Source organism: Raphanus sativus, chromosome 7, assembly GCF_000801105.2.
Source record: "Raphanus sativus cultivar WK10039 chromosome 7, ASM80110v3, whole genome shotgun sequence".
Classification (NCBI taxonomy): domain Eukaryota; kingdom Viridiplantae; phylum Streptophyta; class Magnoliopsida; order Brassicales; family Brassicaceae; genus Raphanus; species Raphanus sativus.
This window is the reverse complement of record NC_079517.1, coordinates 10,945,860-10,963,550: the sequence shown is the minus strand read 5'-3', so window position 1 is coordinate 10,963,550 and position 17,691 is coordinate 10,945,860. Positions and strand designations below refer to the sequence as shown.

Sequence of the window (17,691 nt, the reverse complement as noted above, 5' to 3'; positions counted from 1 at the left end):
TTATATATGATTCAAAATTTTAAATTATTATTTTTAGATTCCTGTATTTTTTTAAAAAAATATTTACTTTTTATTTTTTATTTTTTAAACACTTTACGGGTCGAAAGATAACCGCGATAAATCCACTAATCCACATTCACTCCGCATAAAATACTACAAAAAATAACCGCGATAAATCCACCAATCCACATTTACTCCGCATAAAATACTAATAACCCGCACTCGCAAATCGATTTTGTTTTATATTTTCAAGAAGACGATGAATCATTGTGGTCTAAGTGGCTTCTTACATAGATGACATGGGTTCGAATCTAGATATATTTTTTTCCTTATTATTGTTTTTTTATTAATGGCAAACATGTAAATATTTTGTGTTCTTTCTTAAGGGTTTTCTGCAAATTTTTCTCTCCACCGCCGCATACCATCTTAACGCAATTGATCTACTTGTTGGCTGTTTCCTTTTCATTTGCATCAAAATTAAAGATTTGTTGTTTAACATCCAGTTTTAAAAATCTTTAATACACAAAAACTTGAATGATTTTGATAAATTCGATTTATTGGCTGAGTTCGATGGAATCGCTACTGACAGTCACCTCTACCCTCCTGGAATCAGCTGCTTTGTCCACGTTTTTGAACCTGAAATTGAACAATATATATAAATAGGTAAATCAATAATCCAACCATTGGTTTACCCTCATCGTGACAGAAGCACAATTTGTTGCCAATATTAAAACTCATCGGTTTACAAATTATTGCATGAATAATTTCTGAGAAATATAACTGCTCTTTTCTGAGTTTTTGTCTGGGTTAAATCATGAAAATTTAAATGTTCATCGAAAATCAATAATAATTATGGAACTGATTTCAGCAGAAAGAAACGTATTTTGTTGATGTCAAAAAAGAAAAGAAACATAACTGTTTTTTTTGTTAGACATAAAGAGAACGTGGTTACTGATTTAATTAAAGTAGATACAGTTATAAAATTTAAATGATGGACATAACTTCATATCAAATCAACTGGTGATGTTGAAGAATTAATAAAATAGATGCTTCTAAGCGGTCTTTGTTCCATGTGTTCTTCACGGTTTGTTTTAATATAATTCGTATGCTCCACTTCAAGTCTTCAATCATACTTACTTTTGTATTTTGCACCATATGTTCTTCTATTACCATTCAGACAAAATTATTTTAGATGTATACATGCACGAATGACATATTGTTAGTGCCACACATAATCGCTTTTACCTTGGGAAGCCTTAGTAAGTTATCCACCATAAACGTTGATTACTTATCAGATAATTATAACAATATGTTTGTTTTCTGTCAGTAATTTGCATACTACCAAATTAGAATTGAGGTGGTAAAACAATACATTACTAATACAAACAAGACTAAAAATATTTTTATCCCAATGTTTGTTGATGAGAGTGTAGAACGAAACACCTTATGGAATAGATCCAATATAATTTACTTTATGGACTGGGGGGCTAACAAGTAAATTAAGCTAATAATGATTTATCTCTGCTTACATCAAGCATCTAGACCTTCCTGAAAATATATGAGGTGGTTTGTATTTTCCTGGATACTCATTTTCACTTGTTGGTATATGTTAGAAAGACATAAGTGGTTACCTTTTTTAAGTTCAAAGAGAGGTTTTCACAGTAAAGTTGCAGATGATCAAAACTTTTAACTATGCAGACAAAAGAGTCTAAAGATATATTTTGGAAACAAATCATGTGTTCTCCTGGTGCATCTGAACAGATCATGCTGCTCTCCATACCACGATGGTTTCATTAGCCAATATTCTGTGTTCTATCAAATATATCCTTGCGAGAAAAAACACAACTAATCTACCTCAAGCTTGATAAGTTTGATTGTTGCGCCTTCTTTTCTTCTTCTTTCTACAGTGTACTGCCTTTTTCTGTATCTGATTCTTGTTGTGGCAGTGCCACTTAAGAAAATGGCTGCGATTTGTTGTGGATAGGATCTGATCCACGTCTTACATGTCTCTTGCTTGATTGCAACGAGTCCTTTGTCTGATTCTTTTGTGCTTGCGTCTTCTCAGCTGTTACTTTAGTCTTGTTAACCTTCTCAAGAATGCGCCGGTTCTCACTGAGGATTCCGTGTTCTTCACGGTTGTGCCTAAAATGAATATCCACGCTCTCCAGCGTAGCAGTTTCACCTGGATGAACTCCAGCTTTGTCTCCTTGTGTTTGTCTGAAGAAGAATTCTCTTCTTCTCAACGCTGAGACCTTATATATGTTGTCTGATAGTAATCCTATGCAGACAAAAAGATAAAACATTATCCTTGTGCTGGAACCAAGCATATCTGCTCTTAGGGAGACAATAAGAATCAAAGAATATCTTTCTTTTTCTTCAAAGAAATAAAAGAGGGTTACGGATAATGAAATGTAAGAGGATTGTATCTTAGTTCATGTATTCCTTCCTGTAGACATAGATCCTAGTTATATATACATGAGTTATCGGGATTTAGAGGGAGAAGATTTAAAGTGTAAAAAACACAATGGGTCCCTAGGGAATATAGATTCACTCAAACAAAACATTGCTTTGGAAATCTAAGTAAGATTAAGGCTGTTATAGGAAGAATCTGACAATGATTATAAAAAAAGAGAAGTTATGTATCTCTCTTCATTGGTTTCCCTAAATCACTCTACATTTTGTCCTTTGCTTTTTGTCTAACCATATCCTTCTCAATCCGACAATCTTGACTTGATAATTGGCCAATTTGGGGTTTCTGAAAGACCTTCCTTAACTACCCACGTCCTGTTGTACATTCATGAACACTTGCTCTTTTGCAGTGAACATGTTTCGTGAGATTCTCTGTATTCACCATATACAAACTGCCTAGCTCAGTCAAGAGTTTAGGTTATAAACCTAGTTAATATGGTGCTGATAGTAGTATTTTATTTTAGTATTATTATTTGCTATGTACTTGTTCGAATAATATGGAAGAAACCAAAACAATGTGGAAGATGTTTTTTTAAACGATTAGGAAATTTGTAGCTGATAGGCCTTTCCCCAACTTGAACATGTGACCTCCAAAATTCTTAGCTGGTAAACAAATAGACGATGAACGGGCGGTCACGTACCCCTAGCAAAATTTTAATTTTTTTGAAAAAATAGTAAAGAATTTTGATTTTCTTTGATATTGCCTCCGGTTAAAAATGTTCCCAGATCCACCAGTGGACCAACTCATAGTTGTTAGCATCAAAAAGTTAAGTTACTGTTTTATGGTTTATTTTCTTATGTGATTTCAAATATGGCATTCACCCCCATTGAATGGTTTTTTACTTGATTCAAAATTGGTACTTGGAAATATACAATGCCTTTAACTTTTTGGGAAAATAGGTTCTACACTAATCATTCAAGTTTACGCCCTTTTATGCTCTGGATTCTGGTTAGGTCATAATTCCTTTGTTGTTAAGGAAAGTGGTTTTATTGGTTTTTGTTACTACCGCCAACAGGAGCAAGCTACTCAGACTAATAAAGCATTAAACATTGGTAAAACAACGGTACTACAACAGGGCAAGTATATCATCTTTTTTTTGGTGTTTCAGAAAAAAAAAAAAGTTCTTTCAGATGATTCTTTATATTAGTCTAAGATCTTCATCCCTTCACTTAAGGCTTCTTAAGTTACCTTTTTGCAACAACATCGGCTGGCGCTACGTCATCTTTATCTTCTCACAAAATATTACATCAATATTAAAAAAAAAACATAACATAACGCCTCATAGTCGGTTTTGCCTGCGAAACTATGTTAGGATTACAATATATAAACACTATTAGTATATATTTACTGTAGAAATTATTATTAGATTCTAGCTTGGGAGATTCAATATTCACCATAACAAAGTATTATTTGGGTGTGTTTGTTTATGCTAATTATGCCTCTTAATGCTTCTTTCCCACCCTGTTGATTCATCCAGATATCTTAATCCTCATTGCAGTGATTCAAAAAGACCACTTTGGTTGATAAGGTTCCCTTAATGAGAATAATAAAAAGATATCCTTACCTTCATAAGGGACCATCTTTTTCTTTATCTGACTTCCCCTTTCTTTACTGCCTCATTTAAATTCTTTAATGTTGTTTTAGAGATTTTTTTTTCAGTCACATGGTACTTGGAACGTTCTGAAGCATCAGGTTCTGTCTCAAAGTAACATATTTTAAAACTGAGGATTGGATATTGCTTGCAGGCTCTAAATCAAAGCAGCAGGGGGAGGCCAGTCGTTGGTCTAGAAAAAAAAATCCCATTTGCTGATTTTGAGTTTTCACTTTGCTTTTCTCCGTTCTCGAGGTTAGTCCTAAAGTTGCAACTTTTCCTTTACTACAAAAAACCGAAAACATACATTTTAAAAATAAGATAACGAAATCTTGAATGTTGATCCTTATAGGAATTTGTTTTGTTTATATATATTTGTATATATAATTTAAAATAATAATATATAATTTAAAATAATAACATTATTTTCTCAATTGGGGTTCTTTAATGTGACCAATCAAAGGAAGCGGCCACCATGGCATGAGAAAGGATCCAAAAGAAGCTAATTTGTGTTACAATGGAATCAGGATAGCTGAAGTTGATATTCCCTCGGTGGATAAAGTCTAGTGCACAACAATTATTAAAACAGAGAGCTGTGATTGGTTTACAATGAATAGGCATGCTCTGATGGACTAATAGAGTCGGACCTCATTTCCCCAATCTAAATTTAGTCTGGTCCTAACTGAGTTACCACATGGCTCAACTTAGGGTGGAACCGCATGGACCGGTTTTGGCCTTGGCTGGTATCAAGTTTAGAGCATGCTAACATGATGTAGTTGGAAGATTACAAAACAGTGCCGCCACAACAGCACTCCTGGTGTCTAATATGAATTTTTAGCTTATCTTAAGCCCTCTCTGGAAATAACTTCTAATCAGGTTTAGCTTACATGCTCGTGAGACTTGCAATTATTCATTCTCTTTTTAAAATAAAAACTAGATTTTGATCCGTGCAACCGCGCGAATGTTTGTTTTCAGTTTTATATAAATACTAGATTATGACCCGTGCGACAGCACGGGTATTAATTTTCTATTTTACTTTTTATTTTTTATACTAAATTATGTATTTTTAATATTTGATCGTTTTACATTACTAAGTTAGAGATGAGTACTTGGATATCCACTCGGATTCGATTAAAATCTATTCGAGTTTGAGATTTTCGAGTTTAAAAATTTCAGCTCTATTCAAGTATTTATAAATATTGGTTCCGGTTCGATTTAGATATTTTTGGATTCGGTTCGGCCTCGGATAACCCGTTTAAATTATTTTAAAATTTTCAAAATTTATATATACTTTAAATTTTTCGAAATATATAAATTTAATTAATGTAAGCCAAAATACCTAAATTTTAAATTAAAACAGGTTTAGCTTGAATATTTGGATAGAAAATAAGTATATATTTTAAGTATTTTTGGTGTTTTGATTATTGTTTACCTACTTTAGATGTTTACTTTTGACTATTTTAAACATTTTAGACAACTTTAAAATAGTTTATATTTTGGATATTAATCCGATATCTATGCATAGTATACTTATATCGGTTTATTTATGAATGAAAAGTAAATGAAAAGTAAATGATGATTTTATATAAACCCAGAACAGTGTTTATATAAACTATAAAATATCAAATATAAAATATAAAATAGGGCAATTAAAAAGTTAATGTTTATGGATGACATTTGGTGAGACATACGAAATGTATGGTCATTAGTGAATGTTAGTTTTCGACCTACCAAAAAAAAATGAATGTTAGTTTTCGTTTTTAATTTGGAAACATACGAAGTATACTGTGTACGCATCTATATTATAATTATAGGTAGGATACGGAAGAGAATGTTTATAGTTATTAGTGAACGTCATTTAAGGAAATATATTAAAATTGGTTAAGATAGGTAAAATAATAAGAGGACCAACTTTAAAATCCACCTAGAAGAAGTTGTAATGTTTCTGTTTTAATAATATAGATTATACTTATTTTAAATTTTTAGTGGTATACATTCTAAATATTAATCATATATCTAAATGTTTATACAACTATTTTAAATACATAGTTTTACAGTGTACATGTATAATTAATCAATTGTTTAAAACTGTCACATGTATTTACTGCTTATTATATACTTATCTTCTTGTATTTGTATTTATAGAACAAACTAATATTTGCATTAAACAACATATTAAAAATTATTTTGTATTAAATTTATGCTCATTTTGACCCGACAATTTTGAAAAATAGAATTTCCTATTAGTAATATTTTCTTACGTTTATTCATTATAATATATTAGTTATATACAAAAGTCTAAGATATATCAGTTTTATACATGTATTATACAGTTTGTGAATGTTAAGTCAATTATATCATCGTTTTGTATTTTTAGCATAAATATTTTATATTTATGAAAATAAAATTTATAAATTTATGAACTTAATATAACTTATCATATTTAGTTCAATATAATATTTTTTATATGATAACTGAATATATATTAATGTATAATAATAGTTCATTGCTAATTATGAAATTAGTTGAAATATTTACATAAACCTTTTGAAAATTAAGATATTGCTTAAAATATGTTTTAACAGATTTTTTAAAATAAATATTTATATTGAAAATGAAAAGATATCATGATTAAAATATCGTATATTATTAGATTTAATGAAATACATGTTGATTTTTATACAGTATTATATAGTTTGCTAATGTTAACCTGCTTCACAAACATATTATATTTCAAAAATAAATACTTAAAGAATAAAATATGACAATTCAATATAGTTTATCATATTTAGCTCGATATAATAGTTTTCTCTTACAATGATTGATAATATTATACAATAGATAAAACATGATTAAACTTATATTTTTAATTTTATGAAATATTTTAATGTATAATAATATTTCATAAATAATTTCGAATTAGTGAAGATATTTACATATAATGTTTGAAAATTAAGATCTTATTAAAATCCTTTAAAAAGATTTGTTAGAATTTTTTAAATATGTATATATTTATATTTAAAATGAAAAGATATCAAAACATATTATGATTAAAGTAGTTAAAAGATTATATATATTATTAGTTTTAATAATATATATTTCATAAAAATTAAATAATTGTCTAAATTAAAAAAAAAAGAATCACAAATGAAAGAAGTCATGATTTCTATTTTAATATATAAGATAAATAAAATGTTCCAAATGGACCTAAACATGATAAGCCTATAAATGACTGGGCCGTGTATGAAACATTTTTCTCGACTAATAGGTGGCTCTTTTTATTTTATAATTTGCTCGAGTTCATGCGAAGGAAAAAAAATTGTTTTCTTCAATGAAATTGGCCTTTGCATTCTTTTATCTTACCCTTCTGACATATGTTGGGGGGTAACTTCGAATAAGTCAAACATATAACATGTGAGCAGAACGTACAGAAAGTTAGATCCACATAGGATGCTATTAGGTGGTGTGGTATGAGTATCATGTGCATATTAGACGGTCTCGTTTTACATCAATCAAGTACAAGTGATACATATTTATTTGAAGTGATACATAATCTTAATTCTCATTTCTCTAATAGTTTCTGCAAATTCAGATATTGGAAAAACATATCTTTATATATTTCAATATCTGAAAAATGTTAACCATGTAATGGTAGCCTAATGATAATTTTTTAGAATTTGGTGTATATCCACTTTAGTTCTAGATTCGATTTCCTCTAAAAAAACTAAATTATTATTATTTGGTTAATTGGATTTGGAGTTTGGATTTTGGTTTGACCAAATACTAAAGTAGATATACACAAAACCCCAAGAATTGTCACACCTAACCAAATTTATGACATTTATTGACGAATTGTATTAGATGGCTTCATCCACAATCGCCATTTCACTGCATATATATAACATGACTTGGAAGGTACCGTAAGAACATTTTCATATTATACTAAGAACATGAAGGTAAAATAATTGAATTCAGATAAAATAAGATTTCGGCTATTTGTTCGGAAAAACATACGCTTTGGAATCAGATGAGACAATGAAAAAAATGTCCATTTTCAATTTATATTTCTCTCAGTCTCTCAAAATGTTTGGTAACCCTATTGAATTGTATATATGCTCACATGAATCAAGTAAGATATTTTCCTTTAGGTTGTCACACAGGTTCGATAATATATTCAATTTAGTTCACACAACTATTAAAATAGGAGTAGTTCAGGCCAATGAAAAAAGTTCAGTTTACTTCATGATAGGCGAATCATCTTAATCTGGAAACCTCATTCAACTGTCTCGATCCTCCATCAGTCTAGACAATCCATGACTTGTAAGGTGGAATCAGGGGTCCATAACTCATTCTACTTCACTACTATCTATGATGCAAACACGGCTGAGGAAAGGAATGAGCTTTGGAACGAACTTCTCCAGATTCAGTCCTCACTCTCCTTGGACAATCAACCCTGAATAGTTGGAGGATATTTCAATGAGATAACTCATCCGGCAGAGCACTCGGATCCCTCCTTCTCTGTAATCACTTTTCCCATGGTTGCTTTCAATACCTGTCTTAGCCAACTCAAAATCCGGGATCTCCGGTATCATGGCGCCAAATTTACATGGTCCAATATACGCCATGATGACCCTATAGCCAAAGTACAGTCGTATTCAAAATTATATGAAGACATTTGACCTTGTAATTAACATGTATTCAATTTTCATAATGTCAAATCATTTTCGTCGATCACTAATTTGTTCTTGCTTTTTCCCCTTCTGCACATTGGAAAGTAGCACGCAGGCATAGTTGAAGTTTGAAAAATACGAAAACAATGACAAAGGAAGAGACAAAACAATCCAAAAGAGTTAATGGGATAAGAGAAAAGGTTATGGTCCAGTCTTATCTCATTACCTGGAAATCCCATGTGTCAGTCACTACCAGAACATAGTTTCTCTGACTACCACAACTTTTCAACAATTATTTATTAATTAATTATTTTACTTTTTATTAAAGAGCCCAACGATGCATCTATTGGATACGCAATTGCCTACACTCTACACATCAGATATGTTCCTCTTCGTTGGAAACGTGTTGTATGTTTATTGGTCACATGCATGATGCATGCGTGACAAAAACATCAAGATTCTGGCAGACGAACCTAAAAGAAGATGGACCGATCCGCACGTGCTTTATTACAGCTGACATGGGTAGAGAATGTAAGATGTTTTGGAGACGAAGTGGGGGCCTTTCCCACGTGGTTACACTTAAACAGCTTGGCACTGACTGGTTATGCCTTGTCGGATTACATCCGCAAATCTATAAATATATACAAAGAGCATCGTACATTTGAAATATAATGATCGACAAAATAGCTAACCTAGACTATGCGTACATACGTCGATAATAGATTTGTAACATCGAGTTTGGTTACGGTCCTTTACGGATCAGTCAATACGGATGAAAGGTGTAAACCCTTTTCTTCAAATGTTTTTGTTTATTAGTATGACTTTTTTCATATACCGACATCTGACTTTACGGTTTTACCAATTGCTTAGGTTTCTCTTTTTCAGTGCATTTACATCATTAAAATTTTCCAGTGACAATTTTTCTAATAAAGTACTAATTTTTGTATAAATATTCTGAAAATGCTTCTTTTTTTTTTGTTAACCAGACACCAAGAACCAAGTGTAACTCTTGCTCATTAAATAATAAAAAATCCGACGTGGCAAATCTTTTTAGCGGCACTAGAACGGGGAATCAAAAAGAGCGTGAAAAAGATCTTTAAAAGCCCACTTTGTAAAACAACATGTGGCTCTCGAAATTTCACAGGTCTCTCTCTCTTTCCTACGCACTATCGTCATTAATACCAAACCTCAGCCCCTTGTATTCTCTTCATATTGTCTTTTTTATTCCTCTGATCTGATTAAAAATAACTGAGAAAACGATTCAGACCAGACATATTTCTAGAGGAACTAGAATTCTTAAGTTGAAAAAGATGTCTAAATCTAGAGATACAGAGATTAAGTTGTTTGGGAGGACAATTACATCTCTGGTAGCTGTGAATCATTATGATCCGTCGCCGTTGTCCACAGCTCATGGTGGTTCCGATCAGAGCAAGGAAGCTTCTTCGTCTTCCTCGTCTTCTTGTTCTCCTTTTATCAGACCAGACAGGGTACGTCACGCGAGTTCTTGTCCTTCTCCTCTCTTCTGTTTTGTGTTAAATAACTTATAACGAACTGAGATTTGAATCAAGTTTCGTTAGGTCAACTTGAAAAGTTTTATAGACAAAATTTAGCGATCATAGGATCAAATGACACTTGGAGCGGATTTATTATTACACGTAGTGGTTTCAGACATAAGAAACAGAACCTGTTTTGGGCATATAACCAATTGAAAATTTTCTTTTTAGGCCTCTGAAGTATAAACATAACCCACCCATTTATTTTTAAAATTTTACCAAAATCCTTGCTATTGTTTATAGTCTTCAGAATCTCAGGGCCGGATTAGGAGATTACGAGTTTTGACTCTAACTACTTTGATCATTAAAAAAAAAAATACTGAGATTCTATGGCTAATTTGAGATTCAAGAGTAACAGATTTAACAGTCACCATTTTTACCATACATTCATCACTAATAAAAGCCAAGAGTTGGCTATTTGCTTGACTTTTTTATATCCCTAACACATGGCTCTTGCTAAACCCTAATAAAAATTATGCAAATTTTCAGGTTTTCGCTGATAAAAACGAGAAAGAAAATAGCAGATTCAAGGATCCTTACACATTATCCCATCTTAACGAACCGCCAAAAGCAGCATCTGAGATTTTATCACCAATAAGCTCCAAGACCAACACTGATCAACAGAGCGAGATAACAACAACAACAAGTACATCAGCAGCTGATAAACACACAACTCTCAAGAAACCGGACAAGATACTTCCATGTCCGAGGTGCGAAAGCGCAAACACCAAATTCTGTTACTACAACAACTACAACGTGAGCCAGCCACGTTACTTCTGTAGGAACTGCCAGAGGTACTGGACAGCTGGTGGATCCATGAGAAACGTCCCCGTAGGCTCAGGCCGCCGCAAGAACAAAGGCTGGCCTTCTTCGAACCATTACTTGCACGTCACTTCTGAGGACTATGAGAACAACAACAACAACTCGGGAACGATCCTCAGTTTCGGTTCTTTGGAGTCCTCGGTTACAGAGACTGGTAAGCATCAGCCAGGAGATACAAAGATAATCTCTGATTCAGCTCCTCAAGAACAAAAAACCCGTCAAGGGTTTCTTCCTCCGCAAGTAATGTTTGCCAATAATTCTTCACCTTGGCCTTATAGCCACCAATGGAGTCCAACCGGTCCTAATGCTAATTTCTACCCTATCCCTTTCTATTGGGGCTGCACTGTTCCTATATGGCCTACATCAGAGACTCCACCGTGTTTAGGGAAACGATCAAGGGATCAAACTGAAGGAGGAATTAAGGAAGCTACTACTATAACAACATCAAGATTGGTTTCAGAAAGTCTTAGCATTAAGGAAGCTAATAAGACCGCGGTGTGGTCGACAAAACCAGAGAGAAAAACAGAAGGATTCAATCTGTTTGATGGATTTGAGACAAAGCGTAGTAACGGAAGAAGCTTGGTCCCTGAAACGTCTATCAATCTACAAGCAAACCCTGCAGCGATGTCTAGATCTATGAACTTCAGGGAGAACATACAACAATAAGCAAGCACTGATATAGTATATAGATACAAATATTCATGAATTCTGAGAGATTTGATTAAGCTAATTGTTACCTTGCCAAAGAAGGTGAAACTGTGTAGATCATTTGTTGTTTCAAACTAAGACCAGTATGGTGGAGTTGTAGATATTTCTCTCAATTGTTGTGATGAAGTTGGAACATATATAAACTTTTAGTTTAACATCTCCCTTATCTATATGCCACGTTGGCGAAGAACATACAATTACCTTTTTGCCCATCATTCCAACATAAGCATATACTCAAGCTCCACTTATCCTCCAAATGCATGAGAGATCATTTAAGATTATTAGCTTGCAAGTAGTGTAAATGGGTCAAGCTGAAATTAAGATGAGAGATAATGATAACTGGAATACGAAACCAGAAAAAGAAGAAAGCAGAGCATCTTTCACTTTCATTCTTGCATTAAAGAAAATAATCCAACCACTACTACCACTGAAACAAGCCTTTTTCTCAAAAAGAAAAAAAAATACTATCCTTTCTTTTCCAATGTCCTTTACATTACTCTTTTTTTACACTACATTTTTTTATTATTATATGCAATTTTTTTTAATTAGTATTCATATTTGTATGCTATGTTCCTTAACATAGTCACAGCAGAAACAATAGTTTCACTCCACTTTCACTAAAAAAATACTTCGATGAGAAAAAGAAAAATACTTGCGTTTTAAAGTGTGATATGATTAAAACATCAAATAGTACAAAACAAAGAACGAGTTGTTTACTTACCATCAATCAGAAGCTCTCTTTCGACCTCTTCATCAGCTCTATGAACATTCTAAATGCTGCAGACACGGACAACCAAAAATTACACATTTACTACTCTACTGATTTTTCAATACAACCGAGTTTTGGATAAACTGTCTAAAAAAAGAAACAGAAGTTACGTTATCAGAGTCGTGAGGTCCAGGGGAAGTTTCAGGGTGGTACTGAAGAGACATGACATTCATCACCTGGAATATATAGACCCGCACAGCTTCCATCATGGAGATTGACATGTGTCACTTCGCCACCAGGAAGTGAAGCGGGGTCAACCGCATAGTTGTGGTTCTACCAAGAATTACATTAAAAAGCAATGATACATCAGACTTAATAAAACTTGTAACAATGTTCTAGCACAATCGTTAATCTGCTAATGGAGTATATTCCAAAATTTAAATGTAACTACAAATCTTCAGTTAACTTCTAAAGACACACACAAACAAAAAGTTTCAAAACATAAAAACATCTATCTTATTAAAGTAGAAGTACTTTAAGATTTTGTTTGGTAATAGGGATAGAAATCTTTAAGAAATTAAATTTTGTTTGGTAACAAAGATAGTAGAGAATTTTGTTTTTTTCCTTATTTAAATGATAGATTTAAGTATTTAATGTCTTTTCCTAATCTAAACAATAGATTTCTTTAATAGAATGAATCTTAATCAAAATAAATTTCCTTATAGATTTTTTGTTAACATTTAATATTTTTCAATATTTATTAATAAAAATAATATAATAAAATCACGCATCAAAATCAATTTATATATCATATAAATAAAATATAAAATATTTTATTTATAAATTGTTAGTATAACACTATTATAATATAAGTCCAATTAGTTATAAATATTAGATTTTTATATGATACACTGTGATATAATAGACGATTAAAATCACATAAAATAATTATTTAAAGTAATAAATAAAAAATTTGTTTTAAAATGTTATACTAACAATTATGTAATACATATTAATTTACACACACACACACACACACACACACATATATATATATATATATATATATATATATATATATATATATTATCATTAGAAGAAAGAAAAAATTGAAGTGAAAGCAAATATTTATACAGACACGGGTCAAACTATAGAAATAAACAACAATGGCGTAAGATTTTTTTTAACAAATTATTTTAATTTCAAATATGTTTATATATTTTATTTATTTATAAATATTTTATTTGTTATTAAGAATGCTAAGATTTTAGAATTGAAAAATATTATGACCCATCTCTATATTATTTTTATTAGTAATTTAAAATTTATATCAAAATATTTTTTAAACTTTTAATTTTTATTATAACTACAAATGTTAATTTTCAATATAAATTTATGTTTAAATATTACAAATATATCATTTATAAATAAAAAACTAAAAGCTTAAAATAAATACCCGCCCGGTTGGGCGGGTCAAGATCTAGTTCTATTTTAAAATTAGAGTACCGAAAATACTTTTTATGTTTTATTAAATCAGAGTTTTAATCATATAAACAAAAATATTATAAAAGACAAAAATATAGTTATATTTTTGGTATAAACCCAATTAAGCCAAAAATCAAGAGTATATAAACTGAACTAAATCAAAGTAGATATAGATTTAATAGGATAGTTAATTATTATAAACCGAAATAACGAAATACTGAAAAATAAAATAAAAATAGACCAAAGTCCGGATTTAACATCCCTCTTTCTAGTAAATAATATAACACATCAAAACTGTTGCCCAAAATAACACCATAAAATATGCATATAATAGAATGGTATAATGAAATGAACTAAATTTATTTATTTGGAAATCTGTTTACACATTTGTACAAAAATAATGAGTAGATAGAGAAGGGGACATGTGGGAGACATTGGGTTGATGAGACGCATAAGTAAGAGTCAATGGAAGGAGAAAATGTTTTTGCTTGGAGGGAACAAAAAAATGCAATTGGTGTGAGAAATAATTAAGAGTAGCTGTTTGAATATTTTTGTTGCACAATTTGAGCCTGAATCTTGTAAGTTGTGACCTCATCAATATCGCATGGTATTGTAAATTTTCTGCATACTCCAAATAAATACAAACGTACATTATTCTCTTTAACTTGACTTCTCTATCTCAGATCTCTCTGTTACTTTCCTTTTTGTCGCTTCTTTAGTTCCACATCATCGTCCCTTCTTTAGCATATGTCACCTTCCCCTTCATATACGAAACATGTTGTTACTCTTACCCCACATTTAATGATGGAATGCGACATTTTCGTATAAATTGTAGAGTTAGTTAGAACTATAAGGCGGTACATTTCTGTAATTTAAAACATCTTTACTTTTGAAAGTGAGACAATTTGGCATAATCATTAAATCACCAAAGAGTGGTACGTGCGTAACTAACTAACACGACTTTAAGAATGTTGCATGGGATGGGACTAGTCATAAGGACAACAATTAATATATTAGGTAACGCAACAAAACTACATTGAATAGACTCTGATCATCTCAGACTTTTTGCTAACTAACCTAATCACGCTCTTGTTCATGATGATGATCACGCTGTCCCCAAACCAAGAAAGTCGATAAAGTGTGGTTTCTTCTGCTCATTCATGCCGTCACCAAGCATCTCACACTTCTCGGTTTGGTTTAAAAATCGAATGTAGTAGCCTCTCGTGTCCGTGCAGAGTAGTCGTCCACCATCATTTGGTTTTGAAGCATTCCCAACATCAACGGACTCTCATTTTCATGAGCATAACCTAAACGTTACAAAACAAAAGGAATATATACAAAACCGCATGCACTTAAGGATAAAAAAAAGTTTAAACCAAACCAAATTAAGGAAACAAAGGACAATCTCAAACCTGGGAAGCAAGGAATTGGTAACATAAGGTGGTTCTGGTCATTACTAACAAGTGGATCATATCTGACCTAGTCGGGTCAAAACCATTGCAAGAGAGGGGACTAGGGTTAACGAGTGGCTTAAGAGGAATCAGCGTTTTCCTCCTGCGGTAAACTGAAGATTGTTCTCTAAACTTGCGAGCCATTATAACATGCCAATGGTTCTTCACAGAATTATCAGTCCTTCCAGGGAAAAGCCTTGCTATCATCGCCCATTTGTTCCCATAAAGATTATGAGCTTGCATTAGCATCTCCTCTTCTTCCTCACTAAAGGTTCTCCTGTTTATCCTGGGGTCTAGTTGGTTAAACCATCTAAGCCTACAACTTTTCCTGCCAAACATTAACACCATAAACATCAAGAACTTGAATCTTGATTATAAAGAGAGTATTTTACTTACCGGATCTTCCTTGGAGCTTTTCGGCGATGAGGTTCCAGTTTTGTGGGCCGTAGAGGGCGACTAGTTCTTTCAGCTTAGCATCTTCAGCCGGTCTCCAATGTCCTCTCGCCGCCGAAGCTTTTGACGAGTGTCTAAAGTTTCCACAGACTCTTGTCTCTTTTTTGCTGCAGTTGCCGTTATTACTTTGATTAGGATTTTTAATCTCTTCTTCTCTATGACTTGCATAATAGTGACCACTATGCTGATAGCTGCTAAAGTCAAAAGAGAAATAGTCACATGAGGCAATCTGATCCATCAACGGCGATGGTCTTCAGACATGTTGTTGGTTAGCGATGACCTATTAGGAAGAAGAAGACAGGAACCGAGGTGTAATGGAGAGAAATGACACGTCAGCAGGATGTATCTCCATCCTCATAGGGGGAAAAGGTGTGTGATATTAAATACTACCTCCTCGGTTTCTTTTTGTATAATGTTTTAGAAGATAATTTTGTTTCAATAATTTGTATGATGTTTTGAAACTTTCTATGCAAAAATATTAAAACAATTGATTAAAATATTAAAAGTCAATATGTAGTTTTTGTCTTATTTATTTAGAATAGCAATGATTAAGTATTTTTTCTTACTTTTTTGTTATGATCAAGCGGTTTCATTAAAAGTAATTTTTTTTTAATTCGTGTGTTTATGCTAAAACATCTTACAAAAAAACAGAAGGAATATTTGATTTTTATTTCTTACTATTTGATGTTTTTGTGATATTATGACGTACGGCTCTAAGCTATCTGCGTGTATGTATATGTTGTGACCGTGTTTTCTGATAAAATGTTATTAGGCAACTATTAAAAAGTTATGGACTATCACGAACTGATTTGATAGCCAAACATGTGAAACCGTAAGGAGATTGAAAATAAGATGTGTTTGGGAAAGTGAAAGAGATACGGAAAGTTGTTAAACATCCGTAAACCGCTTTTTAGCTAAACTTTCCTTGTTTTTTTTTGTTGTTTCTAACGAAAAATTAATGTTAGTAGTTACTTACTACTATGATTGCTTGCTGGTCAAAATGTATTGTAAACCAAAATGGTTTACAATACATTATTCTGATCTCTAGTTTATTTAAAGTGTAGTCAATGTAGAAAACAGTTAGTTTCATCTCACGTGTGAGGAGCAAGAAAGAGACACTTTCGAAGAAACCTAAGCTCATTCTCTTTATGGTCTCCACTTTCCTTTCCCGGCTTCTATGGATCTTTGTTTTTTCACTTTTTTTTCTTTTACAAATTTTCACTTAAATCACTTAAATGCCATTGACAATGACAATATACATCGAGTTGTTTCCATGGCTTTATAAAGAAAGTGGAATACTATTAAGGGTGAATCTAAACAAATGAAGTAGTCATAACTAACTGGCAACATGTGATTTGACAGTCTCTGTCTCTTGTAACCACAATCACTTTTCTTAAACACACTTCGCTATCCTTTCACTAACCTCTCTACCTGAAAACTGAGAGGAAATGGAGAGGAAATTGAGTTTTGTTGGTTCAAAATGAGAAAATTGGTTAGAAATTGAATTCTCTGAGCTTTTAGGAGCTTTAAAATGGCAGTTCATGGTGGTCGGACATTGTGTAAATAAAAACAAATGTTTAGGTGTAACTGAATTTTTTGTCATTTTCGGATAATTGAAAAATTAAATAATAATGACAATGTTGTAAATAATTTCGAAAATGTAAGGAGGTTTAAAAATTTCATGGGTGAAATAGTAATGACAAAATAAGTTGATTTTAGAGTCGACTTGAAATTTTAAGTTGTTTTGAAAAACTTCCAAATATAAATTAAAATGGTAAG

The 17,691-nt window shown here is 31.9% G+C and overlaps 2 protein-coding genes and 1 pseudogene across 2 annotated transcripts; 1 reads left to right on the top strand and 2 right to left on the bottom strand.

Moving 5' to 3' along the window:
• Positions 1-1,616: 1,616 nt before the first annotated feature.
• LOC108816576 (CLAVATA3/ESR (CLE)-related protein 45-like) lies at positions 1,617-2,421 on the bottom strand. The gene has a single exon (XM_018589146.2). It carries the CDS (start codon positions 2,325-2,327, stop codon positions 1,953-1,955), a length of 375 nt encoding a protein of 124 aa, XP_018444648.1. The 5' UTR covers positions 2,328-2,421; the 3' UTR covers positions 1,617-1,952.
• Positions 2,422-9,394: 6,973 nt separating this feature from the next.
• LOC108814698 (cyclic dof factor 5-like) lies at positions 9,395-11,971 on the top strand. Its single transcript, XM_018587317.2, has 3 exons — positions 9,395-9,510; positions 9,718-10,218; positions 10,774-11,971. Exons 2-3 carry the CDS (start codon positions 10,042-10,044, stop codon positions 11,770-11,772), a joined length of 1,176 nt encoding a protein of 391 aa, XP_018442819.1. The 5' UTR covers positions 9,395-9,510; positions 9,718-10,041; the 3' UTR covers positions 11,773-11,971.
• Positions 11,972-14,921: 2,950 nt separating this feature from the next.
• On the bottom strand, positions 14,922-16,270 carry LOC130497561 (transcription factor MYB105-like; annotated as a pseudogene).
• Positions 16,271-17,691: the final 1,421 nt, after the last annotated feature.

Coding starts and splice junctions, on each gene's coding strand:
- LOC108816576 (XM_018589146.2), bottom strand. CDS start 2,327: ATGCTTGGTTCCAGCACAAGGATAATGTTTTATCTTTTTGTCTGCATA.
- LOC108814698 (XM_018587317.2), top strand. CDS start 10,042: ATGTCTAAATCTAGAGATACAGAGATTAAGTTGTTTGGGAGGACAATT. Junction 10,219..10,773: donor CTTTTATCAGACCAGACAGG/GTACGTCACGCG, acceptor GCAAATTTTCAG/GTTTTCGCTGATAAAAACGA.